The sequence below is a fragment of the Ovis aries genome, chromosome 18 (assembly GCF_016772045.2).
Source record: "Ovis aries strain OAR_USU_Benz2616 breed Rambouillet chromosome 18, ARS-UI_Ramb_v3.0, whole genome shotgun sequence".
In the NCBI taxonomy this organism is placed as follows: Eukaryota; Metazoa; Chordata; class Mammalia; order Artiodactyla; family Bovidae; genus Ovis; species Ovis aries.
The window spans coordinates 40,681,052-40,705,341 of NC_056071.1; the positions used below are offsets into that span (position 1 = coordinate 40,681,052).

The 24,290-nt window shown below is 41.1% G+C and overlaps 1 protein-coding gene across 3 annotated transcripts in view; it reads left to right on the forward strand.

Annotated features, from left to right (window-relative positions):
- AKAP6 (A-kinase anchoring protein 6) overlaps positions 1 to 24,290 on the forward strand; it is a 501,319-nt gene that overhangs the window by 205,301 nt on the left and 271,728 nt on the right. For all 3 annotated transcript variants that reach the window (XM_042235676.2, XM_060401786.1, XM_060401787.1), the window contains one exon: positions 6,184 to 7,950. In XM_042235676.2, coding sequence (XP_042091610.1) covers positions 6,184 to 7,950 — 1,767 coding nt within the window. The remainder of the gene's footprint in view (positions 1 to 6,183; positions 7,951 to 24,290) is intronic.

Genomic DNA, 24,290 nt, shown 5'->3' on the forward strand with positions numbered 1-24,290 from the left:
TGAAGCACAAGCTGGAATCAAGATTGTCGGGAGAAATATCAATCAACCTCAGATACGCAGATGACACCAACCTTATGGCAGAAAGCAAAGAGGAACTAAAGAATCTCTTGATGAAGGTAAAAGAGGAGAGTGAAAAAGCTGGTTTAAAACTCAACATTCAAAAAACTTAAGATCATGGCATCTAGTCCCATCGCTTCATGGCAAATAGATGGGGAAATAGTGGAAACAATGACAGACTTTATTTTTTGGGGCTCCAAAATCACTGCAGATGGTGACTGCAGCCATGAAATTAAAAGATGCTTGCTCCTTAGAAGAAAAGCTGTGACCAACCTAGATAGCATATTCAAAAGCAGAGACATTACTTTGCCGACTAAGGTCCGTCTAGTCAAGGCTATGGTTTTTCCAGTAGTCATGTATGGATGTGAGAGTTGGACTGTAAAGAAGGCTGAGTGCTGAAGAATTGATGCTTTTGAACTGTGGTGTTGGAGAAGACTCTTGAGAGTTCCTTGGACTGCAAGGAGATCCAACCAGTCCATTCTGAAGGAGATCAACCCTGGGATTTCTTTGGAAGGAATGATGCTTAAGCTGAAACTCCAGTACTTTGGCCACCTCATGCGAAGAGTTGACTCATTAGAAAAGACTCTGATGCTGGGAGGGATTGGGGGCAGGAGAAGAAGGGGACGACAGAGGATGAGGTGGCTGGATGGCATCACTGACTCAATGGACGTGAGTCTGAGTGAACTCCGGGAGTTGGTGATGGACAGGGAGGCCTGGCATGGTGCAATTCATGGGGTTGCAAAGAGTCAGACACAACTGAGCGACTGAACTGAACTGAACCTAGACAGCGTATTAAAAAGCAGAGACATTACTTTGCTGACGGTCCATCTAGTCAAAGCTACAGTTTTTCCAGTAGTCATGTATGGATGTGAGAGTTGGACCATAAAGAAGGCTGAGCACTGAAGAATTGATGCTTTTGAACTGTGGTGTTGGAGAAGACTCTTAAGAGTCCCTTGAACTGCAAGGAAATCAAACCAGTGAATCCTAAAGGAAACCAATCCTGAATATTCATTGGAAGGACTGATGCTGAAGCTGAAGCTCCAATACTTTGGCCACCTGATGCCAGGAGCCGACTCATTGGAAAAGATCCTGATGCTGAGAAGATTGAAGGTAGGAGGAGAAGGGGATGACAGAGGGTGAGACGGTTGGATGACATCACTGACTCAATGGACATGAGTTTGAGGAAACTCCTGGAGGTAGTGAAGGACCGGGAAGCCTGGCGTGCTGCAGCCCATGGGTTCACAAAGAGTCATGACTGAGTGACTGAACAACAACAACAACAACAACAACAACAACAGCAACAACAGTTTATTCATTCAATAAACATTTTCTGATCAACTCTGTTTATAGCTGGGAATGTAAAAGTACTCTAGAGTTTATGCTTATTGTGTTTTGTGGAATATGTTCATCATGCTTTTATTTGAACTTGTTTTGTTCACCAGGTGGTAGCCCATGAAAAATGAAAAACCATTGAGACTGTAACTGGCCACTATTTTCACAGCTGTGTTGTGACTTTATATTAAGTAGTACCCATGGTCCCCACACTATGAGCTCAACAATTATTTACAGATTCAGTTGGAAGCAGTTTAGTGGATTTTCATGTCTGGAGTCAGTTTTTAGCTTTGGTGTAGATATGCAAGAATATATTGTATGAAGGGGTAAAGGAACAGTGGATTCAAAGCCTTCTGCTTTGTGAACATTTCTCTATGAACTGAAGCACTGTCTCCATTACCATCCTTTCTGAAGCTATTTTTTATCCTATTTTTTGTCAGTTTTGTTTTTGCCAACACACTGAAACTGTGGAAAATAGGAAGAGAATTAGGATAAAATTCTAAGCTTTATCAGAATAAATTCAACTGTGAAAGATTTGTAGAATGAAGAGGGAAATGGTATTAAACATGCTGATAATCTAAAATAGTAGATGTATTCCAGTGAAGGTGAATTCATTTTCTTTTCTAGAAATCAGTTGAGTTTCAGAGCCCATCATAGAATAGGTTTGAAAACTGAGAAAGTGGCAAGTTCTCTTTCTTTCTGTCCTTACACAAACAAAATGAGTTTTATTCCTTTATTTAAATACGGAGTAGATAATATCTTGTAAACAAATTGGCAAATGTATTACTGAAACAAAGCCAGCTGAACAAACAAATGAAAAATACTTTAGGGCAAAGCTCAAAATTGTATAAAAATGTGTTATCCTGAAATTTTCTATATTTCAGAAATTGTGATAAGCAAATTATGTTTATTGTTTCATTTAGTAAGAAAGATAATGGATATTAAAAGTAGTTCCATTTTAATGTTACTCATCCATAGAAAAGAATGAAAGATCTCCATTTGCAGCAACAGGGATGGACTTATAGAGTACAATACTAAATGAATAAGTCAGAAAGAGAAAGACAAATACTAAATTATATCACTTTTAAGTGGAATATAAAAGATAACATAAATGAATTTATTTATAAAACAGAAACAGATTCACAGGTATAGAAACAAGTTTATGGTTACCAAAGGGAAAAGGAAGGGAAAAGGGATAAATGAAAAGTACGGGATTAATAGGTATACACAACTATATATAGAGAGTAGATAAACAACAGGGATTTACTATATAACACAGGGAACAATATTCAGTATCAGAATAACCTATAATGGAAAAGAATCTGAAAAAATATATATGTAACTGAATCACTTTGCTGTATACCTGAAAATAATGCAATATTGTAAATCAATTGCTTCAGTTAAAAAATATACTTCAGTCATGCTTCCATTAAGAAATAGTGTCATTTTTCCATTCAGTTCTCAAAACTGAATTTAAGAGAGTTTAAGTGACTGTTTAAGGACATAAACTTAGGAATAATTAAATAAAGCAAGCAAAACCAGCTCTTAACTGATCTCTTCTGTAATAGTAATAATTTCTTTCCTCCCTTCCTTTCTTTCTACCTCCCCTAAATATTTATTGACTTCCCTGGTGGCTCAGATGGTAAAGAATCTGCCTGCAATGCAGGAGACCCGGGTTCAGTTCCTGGGTTGGGAAGATTCCCCCAGAGAAGGGAATGGTAACTCACTCCACTATTCTTACCGGAGAATTCCATGGATATAGGAGTCTGATTTCTTACTCTTTCTAAGTCACTAGGTAGTCAAAGATGAATAACATATGTTATTAAATGTTAGGAATCACCATCACAATTTTGTTAGATCCTCAAACAATTCTGGAAAGTAGGGAGAGTGAGTGCTGTTATCCTTATTTTACAGATTATATTGTAATCCATCTTACAAATAAGAAGACTGAGGTTAAGAGAGGTAGTTGTACAGGTAGTGATAACTTTTAATAATATTAACACAATAGTAAACATTGATTAAGAACTTACCATATGCCAGACGGTGTGGTAAGCACTTTACCTGAATGATGCTCATCCTCACAGTGGGAACACATTGGCCCTTGCAAGCACTCATACCATTGCACTTTGCGTGTTCTTCCACTAGCACTTAACCACAGGACAATTTATATCACAACAAAGTGCGATGTATATAAAATAAGTAATAAGGGTAAGGATTCATTGAGTACCTATCCATGTGCCAGACTTGTGTCTTATGTAGTCTTTAAGGCTTGCAGCAGCCCTATGACATGGCTTGTTTTTTTCATTTTTACAGATGAGGGAAATGAAGCTTAGTGACATCAAGCTACTGGTTCATGGTCATATGAATAATTAATGCATAAGCTAGAACTTAACTCTGCTGCTGCTGCTGCTAAGTCACTTCAGTCATGTCCAGCTCTGTGCAACCCCATAGACGGCAGCCCACTAGGTTCCTCTGTCCCTGGGATTCTCCAGGCAAGAATACTGGAGTGGGTTGCCATTTCCTTCTCCAATGCATGCATGCATGCTAAGTTGCTTCAGTCGTGTCCATTTAACTCTGAGGTTTGGGCATTTAATCACTGGAATCAACTAAAACTACATAATCAGAGGAATAAACTTCATGAAGGCATAGATATACATTCCCAAATGTCTTCATTCATTCAACAGATGTATCTTTGAATGCTTACTCTCTGCAGCTCACTATGCTAAGTGTTGTGGTTATCCTGGTGAGCAAGCCATTTTCTATGTGATTTATATCCTTGTGGTGCTTACAGACCAATGGGATAAACAGATTAATCAAAGAATCACAATAGTATGTATTTAAAGATTGAGATAAATGTTTCAGGAAAAACAACATAGTTTTTTTTGAGAGATTATAAAAGATTCTGATTTATGTGGGACTTTAGAATCTTGAAGAAATAAAGCTTGATCTGAGGTCTGAGGGGTGAGTAAGAGTTAACTAGTTAGGGGTGTTACAGGTGGGAAGATTTATTGGCAGAGGAAATAGCATGTGCAAAGGTTCTGAGGCAGAAGAAAGACAATATATTAAAAAAAATGAAAGGATGATGCTGTGGCTGAGTACAGTCTTGGAGGGGCAGGTGGCCTGAGAGAGGCCTCTTTATATCTGTCTTTGAAGGGTTTGAGTTTTAATCTAGCAGTAGGAAGCTAACAAATGACTTTAAGCAAAGAAGTAATAGCATCAGACTTGCAACTTGTAAAGATTACTCTGGTGGCAATGTGGAAGGCAAACTGGAGGAGGGGATATATCCGTTTAAAATAGCATCCAGTGAATCAGAGAAAATTTTGGCACAAAGGTCAGAGTGTGGACTCTGGATCAGACAGCCTTCATTTAGGGCTTAGCTCAGCTTTAGTCACCAGGCCCTGTGCTAGTTATGTACCTTCTTTTGGCTCAGGCTCCACTTATATAAAACAGGGACAACAGTACAGACCCCAGGAGAAAATCGTTTTGAGGATTAAATGAAAAAATAATAGTAATAAGGAACCATCCCCATTTATAAGATGAGGAGATTTAGGCTTAAAAATAAAACGAGGCTTTTCATTATTATTATTTACCTAGATGTTGTGGAATAAGACTGAAGGGAACAGGAGATTAAAGGCAAGGTCTGAAGAGAGAGAACCTCCCCAATCCAAACAAACAAATGAGCCAAAAAACCTGATATAAGGGCCTGGAGAGATCAGATCTTGGGATAACCCGACTGAAATAACAGAGTTGTGCTCACTCCATTCCTCCCTCAGGAGCACAGAGATCTGGGGTATCACCACCCTCCGCTCCGCAGTTTTCTTTCTTCATCTCCTAAAGGGCTAGATTAGACCAGCTATTCCTTCAGCCTTGTAGGCATGTCGGATGCTAGGGTCCCTTCTGTCCCAAACAAATCGTCAATTAAAACTCTCCCCATTTGTTGTGTGATGTTGGAAACTGCATTAGTAATGAGATAAGAACCTTAATCACACAACCAACAATTAAATTAAAAACACTTATAATACTATTTTTTAGCATAAGGGAATTTCAAGTCAGCCTACTTTGAAGGAAGGTGGGCACTTGGTATCTAACATACACAGATGAAGTGGGCATCAGGGTGGGAGAGTATGGGAGAATACACACAGAGGAAAGGGATGGGGGCTGCAAAGATACTCTTTTGAAACACGTTATTTTTTTCCAGGATTCTCATGTTTACCTTCACACAGATGGGGACAGTAGAAGCTGGTCTTGAACTGTTTTTGTTATGTATGCAAATTCAGTATTTCATCTTCCTGTGATTTGTGAACATATTTTTAACACAACAGACTTACTATAATTAATTATTCTACTTTAAAGTATTTACTGAGCATTTACTATGAGCTTACGACTGTAGCATGTGATGGAGTGATAAGCTAAAGAGATATACGTGGAGATTTTACTCTCATATTAATTTGTTCTCAGAAATATTACTACTTAAGGCATCACTTAACAAATGCTTCCTAAGTGAACAATACACTATTTTAAAACAGAAAGTCCAGGCAAGAATGGTTATTTTTGGATTGGCCTTGACCAAGGCTCTGTTCTCCAGATTGAAGAAAAATCCTTAAATATTTAAGAACAGGATGCTATGTAAAGCAATATGGTAATTAGTGAATGTGCCTTTCTGTACCTGAAACCAGAAGCAATTGAGATTGATGCATTTTTGGCCTGTATTGTGGCTTCTGATGAGATTTCATGTGAGCAGCAAAGTGAGTGTAATGTTACATTTGCTGAAACCATTTTCGTTGTCTGTTTCAGGGCCGGCTTGATGCTCTAACGGAAGTAGACGACTCTGGACAGTTAACAATCAAATGCTCTCAAAATTACTTGTCTCTGGATTGCGGTATTACTGCTTTCGAACTATCTGACTACAGTCCAAGTGAGGATTTGCTCGGTGGCCTGGGTGATATGACCTCTAGCCAGGTCAAAACCAAACCCTTCGACTCGTGGAGCTACAGTGAGATGGAAAAGGAGTTCCCCGAGCTTATCCGAAGTGTTGGGTTACTTTCGGTGGCTCCTGACTCCATCCCTTCCAACTGCAGCGAAGCCGTGAGCGAGGAGGCGTCTCAAGTATCTCTTTCAGCAGGTGACAGAGGTAGACGTGAGGAAAATAATGCGTGCACAGTGGAGGAACAACCAGGCTTAATGCAGGGGCCATCATCTTCAGTGGAAGCTCCGACAAATGCTGTTCAACCCGCTTCAGAAGCTGTGGAGCAAGAATCTGATTCCTCTTCCCAACTTGGGGCAAAGAATCCACAGCCTCTTGCTTGTGAAAACACAACCCCCAAGCGATCCATCAGAGACTGCTTTAACTATAATGAGGACTCTCCCACACAGCCCACGTTGCCAAAAAGAGGGTTTTTCCTTAAAGACGAGACATTTAAAAATAATCTGAAAGGCTCTAGTGGAAAGAAGCAGATGGTCGACCTGAAGCCTGAGATGAGCAGAAGCACCCCATCCCTGGTGGATCCTCCTGACAGGTCTAAGCTGTGCCTGGTGTTACAGTCTCCTTACCCCAACAGCCCCTCTGCCGCCAGCCAGTCATATGAGTGTTTGCACAAGATGGGGGATGGGAATCTTGAAAATACAGTTAGAAGTCACATTAAGGAGGTCTCCTCCAGCCTGGGGAGGCTCAACGACTGCCATAAAGAGAAGCTTCGACTGAAAAAGCCCCAGAAGACCGGAGAAGAGGTGCCTCCATGCCAGACCCCTAAACAGGAACCCAGTTCAGACAAGCAAGCCAAAAGCACTAGGAGTTTGACAGTGCCGAATGCAATTCCTTCTAGTCCTTCCAAGGCCGGACAGAGGCAAGAGACAGAGTCTGCCTCCACGTCCTCACTGGAGCCGTGTCACCAGAGGAGTGGGAAGGCCAAATTGCCAGTGCAGTCAGAAACATCCAGTTCACCACCTTTTACTCAAAGCAGTGAGTCCTCTGCTAGCTCAGACAGCGTCACATCTCTAGGACCCCTTCTTTCAGAACACAAAGACAAAAGCAGCTACTCCTCCTCCCCAAGTCACATCACCAGGAACGGTCAGGTTGTGGAGGCCTGGTATGGCTCTGATGAGTACCTGGCACTGCCCTCTCACCTCAAGCAGACAGAAGTATTAGCTCTGAAGTTGGAAAACCTAACAAAGCTGCTGCCTCAGAAACCCAGAGGAGAAACCCTTCAGAATATTGATGACTGGGAACTGTCTGAAATGAACTCAGATTCTGAGATGTATCCAACATACCATGTCAAGAAGAAGCATACGAGGCTAGGCAGGGTGTCTCCAAGCTCATCCAGTGACATAGCCTCTTCACTCGGGGAGAGTGTGGAATCTGGCCCCTTGAGTGACCTTCTTTCCGACGAGGAACTGTGCATGCCTCTCTCTGGCATGAAAAAATACATGGACGAGAAGTCAGAGAGAGTCTCATCCTCTGAGAAAATTGAGAGCCATTCTGCTGCAAAGTCTGCTTTAATTCAGAAACTGATGCAAGATATTCAACACCAGGACAACTATGAAGCCATATGGGAAAAAATAGAGGTAAGGATGGTCTTCTTAATCTAGATGATTTCTTACCTGGTTTTTGGAAGTATTGCTGGGAAAAGGTGAGCCCTTCTCTGTTATAAAACGTCTTGCTATTTTTGATAAACATAGTTGATTCCCCAAAGAAAGAAAAGAAAAAAACACACAATGATCACTGCCTAGTGACAGTGGGCCTCAACCAGGAACTGTGCATGTCTGTGCATTAGCTTGATGTGTGCCTGCTGCCGTAGAACTCTTGGTTGGTGTTGCTCAGACCTAACATTGCTCCTGGTGAGTGGTGGACCCGCTTGAGTGAAATCCAAAACAAAGTACAACAGTAGCCGTGCACACATACCAATACTTCAGGAATGTGTGAATGGAAAGTTCCAGTTACCCCCAGTGCTTTTCTGATTTGTTGGTTCTAACCCCAGAATAGCTTCCGTATCTCCAATATTAACTTTTGCAGAAAAAGACCAGACAGTTCTAGTTTCTCAGGATTTTTTCTTTTCTTCAACCTTCCTCCTCTGGCTAATAACCATGCTACCTGTATTCTGTACCATCTATGGGCTCTGAGATGGGGAGGTGATATTTTGGGTAAATCTGTACTTTTAGAGCAAATTATTAGATGTAATGAAATCTTTAAGAAGAGAAATCAAAATTTTCAGAACTTAGCTCATTAATGTAAGCTGTGATATAAGATACTAGATAAAAGTATAGTACATATGGATGGAATGACCTGGAGGAAGAAGATGAAAATATATAAAACAAAGAGGAAAAAGTTAACAGCAATATATAATAATAGTTACATATATTAATTGTTTTTTACTAAGTATTTGTGTGTCCAATCTTCACAGCAACCCTAATATTAACCCTATTTTATGAGGAGATCGAGGCTGAGAGAGACCAGGCAGTTTGCTCTAGAACTCATATTATTAACTAAATGCTCCCATGCCTTTACACAAGAGTGACCAGTGTGTACCACATGTAAATACGGTAGTATTGAAGAGAAGAAATAATAGCAGCAGAGCTAAGATTTGCCTGGAAAGTCCTTGTGAAAGAATAAGCTTTCACTGGGGCTTTGAAGAATGTGCCAGGATTTAGACAGAGAGAACTAAGCTGAGCATTTCAGGCAGGAGCAAAAACCAAAACATGGAGGTGGGGATTGAGAATGAGCATGGTACTGGGGCACAGAGAATTTCTCAACAGAAGATCAGTGAGCGGGGAGCACTACATTTCCATACATTTAATAGACCTGGTTGCTGCCAGGCTCTGATGGCCAGACCAAGGCAAGTAGGATTTGTTCACCAGACATCTGTGGTAACTTCTCTGAAAGCGACTGAGAATAGTCATGGCTCGCGGTAACTCACCCTCCTTGGGCTGTTATTTGCACTGGTTCTGTGCTAAGGGCCTTACATGCCTTGTTCTGCCAAGTCCTGGGAGGTAAGAACTTTTCAGATGAAGATGGCAAGGCAGAGTGTGATTAGGAAACTGGCTCAGGGCCTCACAGCTAGTGAGTGCAGAGCCAGGAGTTGAACCCAGAGCCAGCACACTTGAAGCAGAATAGGCTGTGGCCTCTGATAGCCTTTCTGGAAGGCCTCCTGGGCAGTGACAGGAAAGATAGTCATGGCAGCCATGGTGGTGACGTATACGGAGATGCCTCTGGCAGCCAGCGTAAGGGGCTGTGGAAATGGGGCACGGGTGAATGTGGGGAGGGCTGTTGACGACAAGACCGGGATCCAGAAAACCGGTTCCAGACCTTGCCCAGTCATTAAAGACAAAGAGTGGCTCACAGCTAGTCATGCTCCATTCTGGCCTCATTTCTTTTTTGTAGGTAGAGATGTTTTAAACAGATGATGGCATTATACCAGCTTCCAAAGGAAGCATCTTTTATTCCATAATTCTACAAAGATGAAGCTAAGTTTTCAGCCTGTAGGTACTGGTGTAGTTTTAATAGAAGAAACAGCTTGAGATGGAGGTGGGGCAGGTAGTTTTTAAAAATATATGCACTGATGTTGAGTAGATGATGAAACTTTTAAGAGGGAGTGTAGGCCTCAGGAAATATTGTTCTGGAGTTGGGCTATGAGGTGAAAAGCTAAAAGATTAAGCCCCCTCCTCAGACTAACCTCATTTCAATACTTCAGGTGAGGGTGACTGTCACTCCCCAGGTCAGTTGACCTGGGGTATCACATTCTAGCTTTGACCTCTTCCATATGGTGACCCATATTTGACCAGAAAAATATAGTAAGTGTGCAGGCATGCATGCTCAGTTGTATTCAACTCTTTGCAACCACATGGACACTAGCCCGCCAGGCTCCTCGGTGCATGGGATTCTCTAGGCAGGGATACAGGAATAGGCTGCCATTTCCTACTCCAGGGGATCTTCCCCACCAGGGATTGAACCCTTTGCTCATCTCCTGAGTCACCTGTGTTGGCAGACACTTTTTTTTTTTTAACGACTAAGCCATTTAGGAAGTTAACATCTTCCTGGTATCAGGCACATGCTAGGCACTTTACCTGCAGTCATGCTTTCATAAGATTCTCATAACAACCCTGCAAGTCTGTTTTTTTTTTAATCTTAAATTGACCACTTCGCCAGTGCACCCACTCTGGTCCTAGCTACCATCACTCCTGCCTGGGTTACTGCAGTAGCCTCCTTGCTGGTTTCCCTGCTTCCACCCTGCTTCCCCTAAAGTCTGTTCCCGACAGAGCAGCCAGAGTGACCCTTATAAAATAGATCAGATTATGTCACCCCTCAGCTCAAAACCCTGAAAGATCATGCCACCCCTCTGCTCAAAACCCCACAACGGCTCCTATGGCATTCAGGGGCCCTACATGGATTGCCCGCCTGCCCAACTCCTCTCCGACTCATTTCCAATTGCTCTTTCCTGTGCTCACTTCACTCCATTCCCACGTTGGCCCCGTTGCTGTCCCTAGAATAAGCTAGGCACACTTCTGCCTTTCAGACCTTTGTCAGCTCCCTCTGGCTGTACCTTCTCTGTCAGTTTTTTAATTCCTCCTTCTCTTCTGAGTGATTGCTCAAATATTAGCTTCTTAGGGAAGCTTGGGTTTCCCAGGTGGTGCTGGTGGTAAAGAACCTGCCTACCAATGCAGGAGACATAAGAGATGCAGGTTTGATTTCTGGATCAGGGAGATCCCTTGGAGGAGGGCATGGCAACCCACCCCAGTATTCTTGCCTGGAGAATCCCCATGGAGCCTGGCAGACTACAGACCATAGGGTGGCAGAGAGTTGAGCACAACTAAACACGCACACAGGGTAGCTTACCCTGATCACCTTTTAAAAGGTGTATCCTGACCTCTGTTTCTTGTCTTCAGCTCTTACTGTATTTATACATTTTATATAATTCTCTTATTTAGCATGTATATTATTGTTAATGTTTTGTCTCCCTCTGCTAGATTGGGAGCTCTGTGAGGGTAGAAATACTCATCCGTTTAGTTTGCTAGTGAATCTCATGTATCCAGAACATTGTCTGCTACATAGTAGATGCTCAGTGAAGACTGTTGAATGAAAGAGTGAGTGACCCTGCTTTAGAGTGGAGGAAATGAATTCAAAGAGATTAAATTACTTCCCTTAACCCGCACAGCTAATATGTCATAGAGCCATGCTTCAAGCCCCGTCTGCTTTCTCTTCCCACTAGATAAAGTCCTGGGAAGAGAAGAAATCCCTGAGAGAATGAGGATAGATGGAGAAGAGAAAAGGATGTCTCAAGTTTTAGCCCAGTTATGAGGCAGGAATATGAAAGCAGCCCAGAGTGGGGTTGAGGGAGGAACAGAATTCTGTGGTACTAAGTAAATGAAGGGAGAAGAGATGTTTAGTAAGATGAATATCAGCTTTGTTCTTTGCAAAATGGAGTTCAAGAACAGTAAGGATGAAGGAGAAAAACCAACCTTTAGATTTGTTGTAAAGAGTCAGTGAGGACCTTAGAGAAAAAGGGACTTCATGAAAGAGCAGAGGTAGAAGCTGGGTTATAGATGGTTAAGAAGTGAGAGAGAATCATTCCTAATGGCTCCCGGAACCGAGCTGTGAAAGCCATATGAGAGAAAGTATGGCAGTGGAAAGTGAGGTCAGATAAAAGTTTCTATTTAAAAAGTTAAAGCTTATTTGAAGGCAGGAATAAAAGAGTCAGTAGCAAGAGAGATGGAGGTGCTGGAAAGCTTCTCAGTGTGGCATGTGGGACTCCATGGGAGGAACTGTGGCCTGATCTAAAACTATGGGCTGCCTTAGGGTCCCTGGGGACACCTGGGAGTCATGAGACATGTGAGTCTCAGATGCTTTATGTTCTTGTCTTTCTTCACCTCTCACATGTATGTCTTTCTCTTACTAGGCTGGTTTTGTGAATGTGAAAGTTTTGTTTTTAGTTTGAATTTTTAATTCATCAGAAAAATTAATTTTTGAATAGATTGCATGTTTTCACATGGTTTAAAAACTTATGCTTAAGAAACAGACTCACAGACATAAAACAACAACAACAACAACAGCAACAACAACTTATGGTTACCAAAAGAGAAAAGGGTGGGAGTTTGAGATTAGCAGATATACACCACTATATATAAAAATAGATAAACAACAAGGCCCTACTGTATAGCATAGGGAACTATATTCAATATCCTGTGATAAACCATAATAGAGAAGAATATGAAAAGGAATGTGTTTATATATGTATAACTGAGTCACTTTGCTGTATACTAGAAGCTAACACAACACTGCAAATCAACTATACACAACATTGCAAATCAACTATACATCAATAAAAATAAACAAAACCATTAAAAACATTTTAAAAATATTCAGTTAACTCTCTCTCCCATCCTTGTCCCTCAATTTGAGTTCCCACCTTGCCAGTGATCATTGTGGTTTTCAGTTCTTATGTCCTCTAAGAAGTGCTTTATACATACACAAATGAATGCAAATATATTGGTTATGCAGTATTTTAAAACCTGGGAAATAAGTTGCAACCCATCCTTCTCCTCTAATGAAAGTTCCTCAGTTAGGTGAGTTCTTAAGTGATGGTCTATCTTCCAGTCTCTGTGCAGGTTGAGGGAATCTTCCTCAAACATGGCTGATTTCCCGAGAACCTCTTGTGTGGATAAGGTAATCGAGCATCCCAGGTCTGAGTGCTTACCTCCTATGGGGCTTCTCAAGGCCTAAAATTAAAAGTCGAGAGATGAGTCAGTCCATTGAACTAGACTCATTTGCTCTGATACATTCAAGAAATAAAAGCAACTAAGAGAAAGGGCAAGGACATGTCTGGAGCAGGCAAAATCCAACAGAATGATGAAAAATTAGCTTAGTCTGATGTCTGGACATATGTGGTTTAAGTGTTAAGGAATGGCAGCTATAGCTTGTGGGCCAAAACTGGCCCAAGGCCTAATTTTTAAAATAAGATTTTATTGGAACATAGCTGTGCTCATCATTTATGGCTACTTTTGTCCTGCAGTGACAAAATTGAGTGTTGTGACAGAGACCAATGGCTTGGAAAGCCTAGAATGTTTGCTGTATGGTCCTTGATGGAAAACATTTGCTGACCTTTGCTTGAAAGTGAGGAAGAAGCTAGGCAAATAATGTCTGCTGAGCATCCACTATATGCGACGTTCTGAGTAGATTCCTTCATTTAATTTATATAACATCCCCAGGGAAGAGCTATTATTGGTCCTGTTTGTACAGATCTAAGGCTCTAATGCCAATGACTTGCCCAGGGTCACCCTGCTGCTAAGTATGGGAGCTGGGATTTCAGCTGAGATGCCAGAACTGACTTGCTTTCCTCCTAGAGATGTATTCAAATGCCAAGGAACTTAGGCAGTAATCACATAGGCAGATCAAATCTATTTATAAAACCCACAGACCACTACTAGATTAGCAAATGAATAGTATGACTTCTTTCTCATAGCCATAGCTGGTAAGTAGCCACTAGTCCAATGTAGGTGATTACTGATGCTAGTTGAGCAGTTGTGATTCCTAGGGAGCTGGAAAAGTGCAGTGTGGTGTGATAACAGCAGGGCTTCCCTGGTGGCTCATATGGTAAAGAATCCACCTGCAATGCCGGAGATCTGGGTTCGATCCCTTGACTGGGAAGATCCCCTGGAGTAGGAAATGGCAACCCACTCCAGTATCATTGCTGGGAAAAATCCATGGACAGAGGACCTCCAGTCCATGGGGTCTTGAAGAGTCAGACACGACTGCTGCTGCTGCTGCTAAGTCGCTTCAGTCGTGTCCAACTCTATGCAACCCCATAGACGGCAGCCCACCAGGCTCCCCGGTCCCTGGGATTCTCCAGGCAAGAACATTGGAGTGGGTTGCCATTTCCTTCTCCAATGCATGAAAGTGAAAAGTGAAAGTGAACTCGCTCAGTTGTGTCCCACTCTTAGTGACCCCATGGATTGCAGCCCACCAGGCTCCTCCGTCCATGGGATTTTCCAGGCAAGAGTACTGGAGTGGGGTGCCATCGCCTTCTCCACAGACACGACTGAGCGACAAGTAAAGCATTTCGGGAGATCTGTCCTTTGGGATAAGTGCCAGATTCCCTTCTCACATCACAGGCTTTCTGCTCACTCTAAATTCTCGGAAGTCACTCTGGAAGACATGACTCCACTGGGTTGAATTTATTGGTACCAAGTTAATGGATACATGACATAGCTAATTCCTTTTCCCCCCTGAGATATAAATGTCTTCAAATGCTCAACTATAGTGTCTCAGCTATAGTTCAATGACTCAGCTGTTGTTAGCATTTTATCTCAGAGACATCTACAGTCCAATTTGAAAACCTATTTTTGGTATCAGCTAAGAATGTCTTTGCACATAAGTAATTTCAGATTGAGTGCAACAGATATTTGAGTGCTTGCTCTTTGTAACTAGGCTATATAGAATTGTAGTCTAGTCTGTGGTAGCAAAGGCAGTCACCATTGCCGCCGCCTGTAGATAGAGACAGGAATTGGTCAGTAATTCCCGAGTAACGAATAATGGGAATATAGAACAGGTGTGGTCCTGGGATTAACTTGTCACTGATTTCTACATTTCTTTATCCCAGAGATAAAATGGTGCAGATAAAACCCTTCCTATTTTTCATCCTCGTTTTGACCATATGTTGATACATCACTGATGCCACACTGATGGTGGCAGTGATTAAAGAAATATCACGCTCTCCTGTCTTCTCTTTTTCTTCTCCTTTTTTTTTCCATTGTGGTAAAAGAAAAAAAAAAAACATGGAATTTGCCTTCCTAACCATTTTTAAGTGTATAGTTCAGTAGTATTAAGTATCGTCTTATTGTTGTGAAACATATCTCCAGAACTTTTCCATCTTTCAAATCTGAAACTATACTAATGATGCCTTTATCCCCTCTCCTTCAGCCACTGGGAACCACCATTCTACTTTGAGTTTCTATGAATTTGACTCCTTTGTGTGTGTGCTCAGCATGTCCAACTCTTTGTGACCCCATGGGCTGTAGTCCACCAGGCTCCTCTGGCTCCTCTGTCCATGGAATTTTCCAAGCAAGAATATTGGAGCAGGTTGCCATTTCCTTCTCCAGGGGTTCTCCCCTACCTGGGGATCGAACCGGAATCTCTTGAGTCTCCTGCATTGGCAGTGGATTCTTTACCCCTGCACCACCTGGGAAGCCTTTTAGATGCCTCATTTAAATGGAATTATATAGTATTTGTCTTTTTGTGACTGGTTCATTTCACTGAGCATAATGTCCTCAAGGTTCATCCATGTTGTAGCATATGGCAGTATTTCTTTCTTTTTAAACAGTGAATGATATTCCACTATATATATATACATATATATATATCTCCCACATTTTGTTTACCCATTCATCTGTGGAGGGATATTTGGCTTGCTTCCACGTCTTGGCTATTGTGAATAATGCTGCTATGAAGGTAGGCATGCAAATACCTCAAGACCCTACTTGCAATTCCATGGATATATTCTTAGAAATTGGATTGGATTGCTGCTGGATCGTATGGTAGTTGTGCTTTTAATTTTTTGAGGAATCACCATACCATTTCCATAGTGGTTGCTCCATTTAAAAATCCCAAGTACACGAGTTTCAGTTTCTCCATATCTCCATAGCCTCACCAGCATTTGTTGTTTTCTGTTTTTTTTTTTTTAAATCATAGTAGCCATTCTAATGGGTGTGAGGTAATATCTCATTAGGATATTGATTTGCATTTCTCTGATAAGTGATGTGGTGAGCATCTTTTCATATGTTTGTTGGCCATTTGTATATCCTTTTTGGAGGAATGTCTATTGAGGTCCTTCGCCCATCTTGTAAATTGGGTTATTTGATTTTTTGTTGTTGAGTTGTAGGAGTTCTTTATATTCTGGATCTTATTATATTTTTTATTTTCTAACATTTTCTGCCATTCCATAGGTTGCCTTTTCACTGGGCCCTTTGATACTCAGAATTTTCAAAGTGTGCTGTAGACCCATCTGTCTATTTTTGCTTTTGTTGTCTGTGCTTTTGGTGTCATAGCCAAGAAATCTTTGCCAAGACCAATGGAGGCTTTTATGTTTTCTTTTAGGCATTTTATAGTTTAAGACTTAGGTTTAAGTCTTTGAGTTATTTTTTTATCTTTTCTTAGTGTGATTACCTTTTATCTCAGGATGATTACCTTTTATGCTTTAAAGATCTCACCTCTCAACCTCTAGCTTTTTTGTATGATAGGACAAAACTTCAAGAGCCAAGATTTGTCTTAAAAAATAAGAAACGACAACAAAAAAACACTTAGGTGTTTTTAAAAAACCCTGCCTACCGTTCTTTACTTGATTTGAAACACAGCTGTATTGTTTTTATTTGCCCCTTCATGCATTGGAGAAGGAAATGGCAACCGACTCCAGTGTTCTTGCCTGGAGAATCCCATGGACGGGGGAGTCTGGTGGGCTGCCATCTATGGGGTCACACAGAGTCGGACACGACTAAATCAACTTAGCAGCAGCAGCAGCAGGAAGGCAATGGCACCCCACTCCAGTACTCTTGCCTGGAAAATCCCATGGACGGAGGAGCCTGGTGGGCTGCAGTCCATGGGGTCGCTAAGAGTGGGACACGACTGAGCGACTTCACTTTCACTTTCACGCATTGGAGAAGGAAATGGCAACCAACTCCAGTATTCTTGCCTGGAGAATCCCAGGGACAGGGGAGCCTGGTGGGCTGCCATCTATGGGGTCGCATAGAGTCGGACACGACTGAAGCGACTTAGCAGCAGCAGGCCGCAGTCCATGGGGTCGCAAAGAGTCAGACATGACTGAGCGACTTCAGTTTCACTTTTCACTTTCATGCATTGGAGAAGGAAATGGCAACCCACTCCATTGTTCTTACCTAGAGAATCCCAGGGATGGCAGAGCCTGGTGGGCTGCTGTCTATGGGGGTCACACAGAGTCAGACACGACTGAAGCGACTTAGCAGCAGCAGCAGAGTAACTTAGTAACTTTATCGAGATCTGCTATAAATTTAATTTTCATCTCCTTTTGATGTTTCTTTTGTACCAACCACATAGCGGTTTTCCTAAAGTTGGTGGAGTGGTAGTCTGCACTTCAGTGTTTGTAATGATCTCTTAAGAGTATCTGATCAGATAGGAAGCATTTTGAGGTTATTGGATTCAACTCTTCTTCACTGGCATTTCATTTTGTACATGCCTTTCCTTTATGCTAATCTTATCCCTCATAGTTGCTAGTCTCACCTTTCTCCTGTATCTGAATTATCTTCCTTATTTCTTTTCCTTTTCCTTTACTATTCTTCTGGAATATATTTTCTTCTGGAATATATTCACTCCCTGGCACCTATTTTCCCTATTAATTTCCTTCCCCAAGTGCATCTTCTGCTTTCTCCCTCTAAGGTTGTCCTAGAGATTCTCATATTCCAAGTATGAGAGGACTACAAGATGACTTTCATCACCATTCAAGCTTGAACCCTTGATCTTCTCAGTGCATTTCTTATTCTTAGAAATGTGTATCCAGTGGGTTGAAAAATTTGTTTAGGTGCAAGAATAAGGAATTTAGCTTAAATATTAAGGAAAAAGCCATGATTTTAAAGACTTGGAAAGGCTCAGCTTTGTAGCTGAAATCGAAAGATCCAAGAGTGCTAAAAGATAACAAACTGAACATGAATTGATAGTGCAGATTATTTTTCCACAAGAGGCATTAGTAACAGAATACTGGGCTCTGAATATTCTTCTGTATTTATGGTATGTAAAATCTCAAATTTTGATTTAAATTCTGGACCTGGAGTTTGAGAGAGCTATGACAACATAATTCTAGGCCCTGTTTGTTAAATATGATAATATTTGATAAGTCTCATCAAGTGGAAAGTCAAACAATGGGAGAACAGAGAAAGGAAGATAACAAGCATCACAGAAGATGCACTGCTTGAGCTGGGCCTTGAATGATGAGCCAAGTTTAGTAGAGATGAGAAGGCAGGATATTAGTGACAAAAGCTTTGGTGTAAGCTAAGGTTGAGGGCAAGAATATTTAAGGTGTATTTGGGAAATAGTAAAGGGTGTAGGCTAAACTGCTGTAGACAAAGAGATTCTGAAATATAATAAGCTGGAAGATTGTTGGTCTCTCACATAGCAAGAGGTAGGCAATCAATCCAGGGAAGACAGAGGCCATCTAGGGACTCAGGTGCTTTCTCCCTGTTGCTCTTGTCCCAGGGGACTCTAGTGCTGAGCCTGTGTTCCATCTCACCAGAAGGGGAACATGGAGAGCACCCAACTTCACTCTCACAGACAGGACTTGGAAGTTGTACACGTCACTTCTGTTCACATCCAGTTGGTCCAGACTTTGTCTTTATAGCCTCAGCTAACTGCAAAGGATTTGGGAATTTAGCCTCCAGGCTATGAACATTAGGAGAGAGATGTCTCTTAAACCAACTGTTGGTTAGAATAGAGTTACTTGAAGGGAATCAGTATGTAAAGTTAGAAAGAAAAGACCAAAATATATTGAACTTTGTATTCCAAGTGCTTGCCTAGCACAGACACAAAATAAATACCTGTCTAATGAATGCATGAAGAAGCGAATAAATGGGTGAGGAAAAGTATCATTCAGTTTGAACTTTTTCCTCTAGACTAGAAGATGCAAACTAAAATGACTCTGAAGAGTGGCAGACAGATAGTATAAATGAGTCACACAGGTAGGTGTAAGTAAGGAGTGAAGGAGACTGAATGGCTGAGGGGCCAGTGCCATGCCTAGTGGGAGGCAGCCATGTGATGGTTGCTTGGGGCTGTGGGCCCTGTGTGGCCAGACGTTGCAGTTTTTAGAAAGAGAGGAAATCTGGGTTTTAGGTGACATCTCCCAGTTTTTAAAATCTTCAGTCTGAACAGTTTAATAACAGGCAAAATAAGATATATCCATCGGATGGGTTTGGCCTTCAAGTCAATTCAGTTCCATTCAGTCGCTCAGTTGTGTCTGACTGTTTGCAACCCCATGGACTGCAGCACACCAGGCTTCACTGTCCATCACCAACTCCCAGAGCTTGCTCAAACTCATGTCCATCGAATCGATGATGCTATTCAATCATCTCATCCTCTGTTGTCCCCTTCTCATCCTGCTTTCAATCTTGCCCAGCATCTAGGCCATTTCCAATGAGTCAGTTCTCACATCAGGTGGCCAAAGTACTAGAGTTTCAGCTGTAGCATCAGTCCTCCCAATGAGTATTCAGGACTGATTTCCTTTAGGATTGACTGGTTTGATCTTACAGTCCAAGGGACTCTCAAGAGTCTTCTCCAACACCGCAGTTCAAAAGCATCAATTCGTCTGAGCTCAGCTTTCTTTATAGTCCAACTCTCACATCCATACATGACTACTGGAAAAACCATAGCTTTGACTAGACGGATCTTTGTCGCCAAAGTAATGTCTCTGCTTTTTAATATGCTGTCTAGGTTGGTCATAGCTTTTCTTCCAAGGAGCAAGTGTCTTTTAACTTTATGGCTGCGTCACCATTTGCTGTGATTTTGGAGCCCCTGAAAAGAAAATCTCTCACTGTTTCCACTGATTCCCCATCTATTTACCATGAAGTGATGGGACTGGATGCCATGATCTTAGTGTTTTGAATGTTGCGTTTTTAGCCAGATTTTTCACTCTCCTCTTTAACTTTCATCAAGAGGATCTTTAGTCCCTCTTTACTTTCTGCCATAAGGGTGGTGTCATCTGCATATCTGAGGTTATTGATATTTTTCCCGGCAATCTTGATTCCAGCTTGTGCTTCATCCAGCTTGGCATTTCACATAATGTACTCTGCATATAAATTAAATAAACAGGGTGACAATATACAGCCTTGATGTACTCCTTTCCCAATTTAGAACCAGTCTGTTGTTCCATGTCTGATTCTGACTCTTGCTTCTTGATCTGCCTGCAAATTTCTCAGGAGGCAGGTCAGGTGGTCTGGTTCTCCCATGTCTTGAAGAATTTTCCACAGTGTGTTGTGATCCACACAGTCAAAGGCTTTGGCGTAGTCAATAAAGCAGAAGTACATGTTTTTTCTGGAACTCTCTTGCTTTTTCTGTGATCCAATGGATGTTGGCAATTTGATCTCCGGTTCCTCTGCCTTTTCTAAATCCAGCTTGGCCTTAAAGTCACTTATTTGCAATCTTTCTGATGAGGAGAAATTACTCAAATGTTTGGCCCAGATAGTTTATAGTTTAAGGTTAACATGACTATGGTATGCTAGATACATCTCTGGTGAAGTGGTTCTTGATTGTGGCTGCACATTATAATGACTGGGAGCTTTGAAAAGAAAATTCCAACTTCAGGCTCCACCCAAAGCTATTAAAGCAGATTCCCAAGGGATGGGTAGTTTTTAAAGCTCCTTCATGTGGTTCTGATGTGCAGTCAAGGTTGGGAACTAATGCTCTAAGGCTAATTTTGAAGGTTGGTGCAACAACCTGCATATATGATAAAAGGGTCTGAACTATGGTTTTGGAAGTCAGTTGAGGAAAATGAAGAGAGGTGGGTTATGCTATGAAGGGAAAATCAGTCTAGTTTTGTGGCTTTTAAAAAATGAGATAGTGTAGGAAGAAGGTCAAGAGTTGAGATTTCAAGCTAAGATTTGGGGGCTGAGAGATATAAGAACTTTAATAAACGGTTCCAAGGGACATATGAAATTAAGATCTACAGTAGATGAATGGGGCAGAGATAGATGTTATCTTGTATGCAGATGCTGTGGCCAGATCCAAGTTGAGAATCTCAATTAATACAGCATTAAAAAATAAAGCTACACAGATGTTTTTATAGCTAATATTATATATATGTATGTATATTTATTTGTTGCAATGCCAGGGGAAAAAAACTGAATTAACATTACTAATGGATTTGTTGGGACAGTATGTCAAGGTCATTGCTCAAGGTTTGTGGAGAAGAACTGTAGGAATTCAAAGCAAATACCTTCCTGGTTAACTCAGTAGGAATGTTTCAGTCCTGTGTCAGTTTGGCTTCTGCAGAGCCTTAGCTGGCACTCCAGGCTTTATCCATGGTGATTTAGCACCACCATGAGGCTGCATCCAGTCAGTGCATCTGATTTTTAGCTTCCGAAAGGTATTATAAGGAAGGTGCAGCTTTTTGTTTGCAGTTTTAAATATTAATATGAAAATAGTTCTTTGTTCTTTTCTTGGTGTAAAAAAGCTATGATTAAATTGGTTTTTGTTGTGTCAGGATGATAAAAGTTCCTAACCTCATTTGACAGCAAGTATTTCTATGATGATGAAAATCAAAAGAGGAATAAACTCAGTGTTGCATTTTTAATTCAATTTCAATAATTATCAGGGCATTAGTGAACCCTTCTTTATCCTTAAGCCTAAAGTAATTTCTCTGTGTTAACAGTATGATGTTTTAGAAAGACAGTGATTAAAAAAAAGAAAGCCTTGACATTTATTGCCCACTTGCCATGTCAGGCAAGATGCTAAGAGTTTTATTCATTTAACACATCATCACATTAATTCTCAAGAAAAAAATACCTCTGTGATGAATACACTCTTATCTTATTTTATCCCCGTTTTACCAATGAGGGCAGAGATACATAGAGAAGTTAGTAATTTACTCAAGTGTACAGACTGAAAGGCAGGAACTTTGAACTCCTTTCATAGCCCCTCATTGTTTAATTATGAAAACTTGAATACATCACTCAAAGTTTACTGTTTAAATCTCTTAGTCTCTAAAATGGGATATTAATTATGTTTGTCACTGCACAGATTATTGTATGAAATTACAAAGAGCACCAGCTCATTGTAAACTCCAACAGCTACATGAATACCAGTCTTATCATGATTGTGACCTTTCCCATGAATTCAAGGAATTAGCGTCCACAATAATAGAAAGAATAATCTTAATTTTATAATAAGAATATTAATTCTGCCCCATGTAGCACTGAGACCTTAGAAACTTTAGCCCTCAAGCCTCAGTTTCAAAAAATAAGCATTAGTAGAGAAACTGAACTGGCTGACCTCTAAGATACCTCTCAGTTCTGAAATGTTATGAGATTAAGAGGCATAACTAAGAGATGCAGCCATTTCTCTCTAAAATATTTGCTAGAATATATCACTTCAACATGGAATTTCTTTCTGTTCCATGGAATCCTGGGTGAATTCTCTTTAGAAGACCCTAATGGTGAGTGAGTGTGGGGCTATGACATTAATGAGCCTGGTGGTATGAAAATACGCATGCTGCATTTCCGGCACTGTAAAGTGAGAAGAGCCAGACATCCTAGAGGAATCTAGGGCCTGGCTAGAGTTTCTCAGATGCCAAGAGGCTAGGGACAATGGTGACGGTAAACAAGTAAGAATTAGATATGAATTAGACTGACTGATAGTAAGTAAGTAAGTTCAGCTAAATGAAGCAGATTGGAAACATTCATCTTGACAAGTTTGCTGTTGTAATGTCTTAAAATTAACTTTTTAATTTTGATCAGTGTGGGGGCAGATGATTCTAAGAGTGTGGGTTCTGTGACGAGGTCACGCATGATGTCAGACCATGTCAGGCTATATATGATCTCATCATATAAAGATGATTGGCCTGAGATTTTCATGGTCGATAAACAACTTTACCCAGGAAAGGTGCTACCTGTAAGTTCAGGCCCAGGTACTTTGCATTTTTCAGGTTGATGCGGTTCTGTGTATCTTGAGCCAGTGACTTGATCTCTCTCACCCCAGTTTTTTTCCTTGCAAAATAAGTTAAAAATGTATCTTCCACATACAGGTTTTTTTTAATGATTAAATGTGTTAAAATGTTTAAAGAGCTCAGAATTGTATCTGGTGTGTAGTAAGCATTTAAGAAATGTTCACTCCTGCTGTTGTCATTGTTACTATAACTGTTTTGAGAGGGGAGGGCTGAGGCCTCAGTAGCTGTTTGTATGCAGGTGGCTCTGGCCTTTTGGGACCGGATGCCACCACCCTATTTTCTCCTCCTACCTTCAGCCATCTTGGTCATTATGAAGCCTCAACCTCCTACTCAAGACCCGTCACTGTGGGACCTGTGATAGTCACCCTAGATTCCTGCACCCCTCTTCTCTGTGAGGCTCTGAGCCTCCTGCCTTGACAAATGATTCTTCTGTTGCATTAGAGATGATTCTTCTCTAATTGGCCCAATAATTTTAGTTAATGCACTTCTCTGACACCTTAGGAAGTTTATGTAGAGGAATTTATGCTGTGAATATGTGTTCAGATAAATACAAACTTCTAGTTTATAATATTGCCACACAGCATCCTTATAAATAAAATGTACTTATTTATGTGTAACTTGTATTTATACATATTTATAATATGTATTTATAATTTTGTACTTATAAGTAATAATTCCCACAGCACTCCTTAGCCAGAGGAAGATCATTACGATTTATCGGAAGAAAAAGGGAGTGTCTCCAGGAGGTTTACAATTGTCCATCAGAACTCTGACTGCAAAAGATGGAAAAAGTAAGGAAGCATGTTGGAGAGATAGTGCTAGGCCGGGATGGTTTGCTGGGAGAGGAGCCTTGCAGCAAATCTTAAAGGATAGGGATAGTGAGAGGAGGGTATGCAAAAGTCACCAAAGAACAGTTCCCTGTTCAACTAGAACAGGGAAATCATCTGAGCATCCCTGGCTCTGAAAGAAGCTCTGTATGCAAGAACCAGAGATGCTAACAGTCAGAAAGGCATGAGAAGTTGTCCAACTCATTTCTCTCATTTTACAACTGGAACATGCCTCTCCCAGGAGTACTTTTCAGTTCAGTTCAGTTCAATTTCACAGTCGTGTCCAACTCTTTGCAACCTCTTGGACTGCAGCAAGCCAGGATTCCCTGTCCATCACCAACTCCCGGGGTTTACCCAAACTCATGTTCATTGAGTCAGTGATGCCATCCAACCTTCTCATTCTCTGTCATCCCCT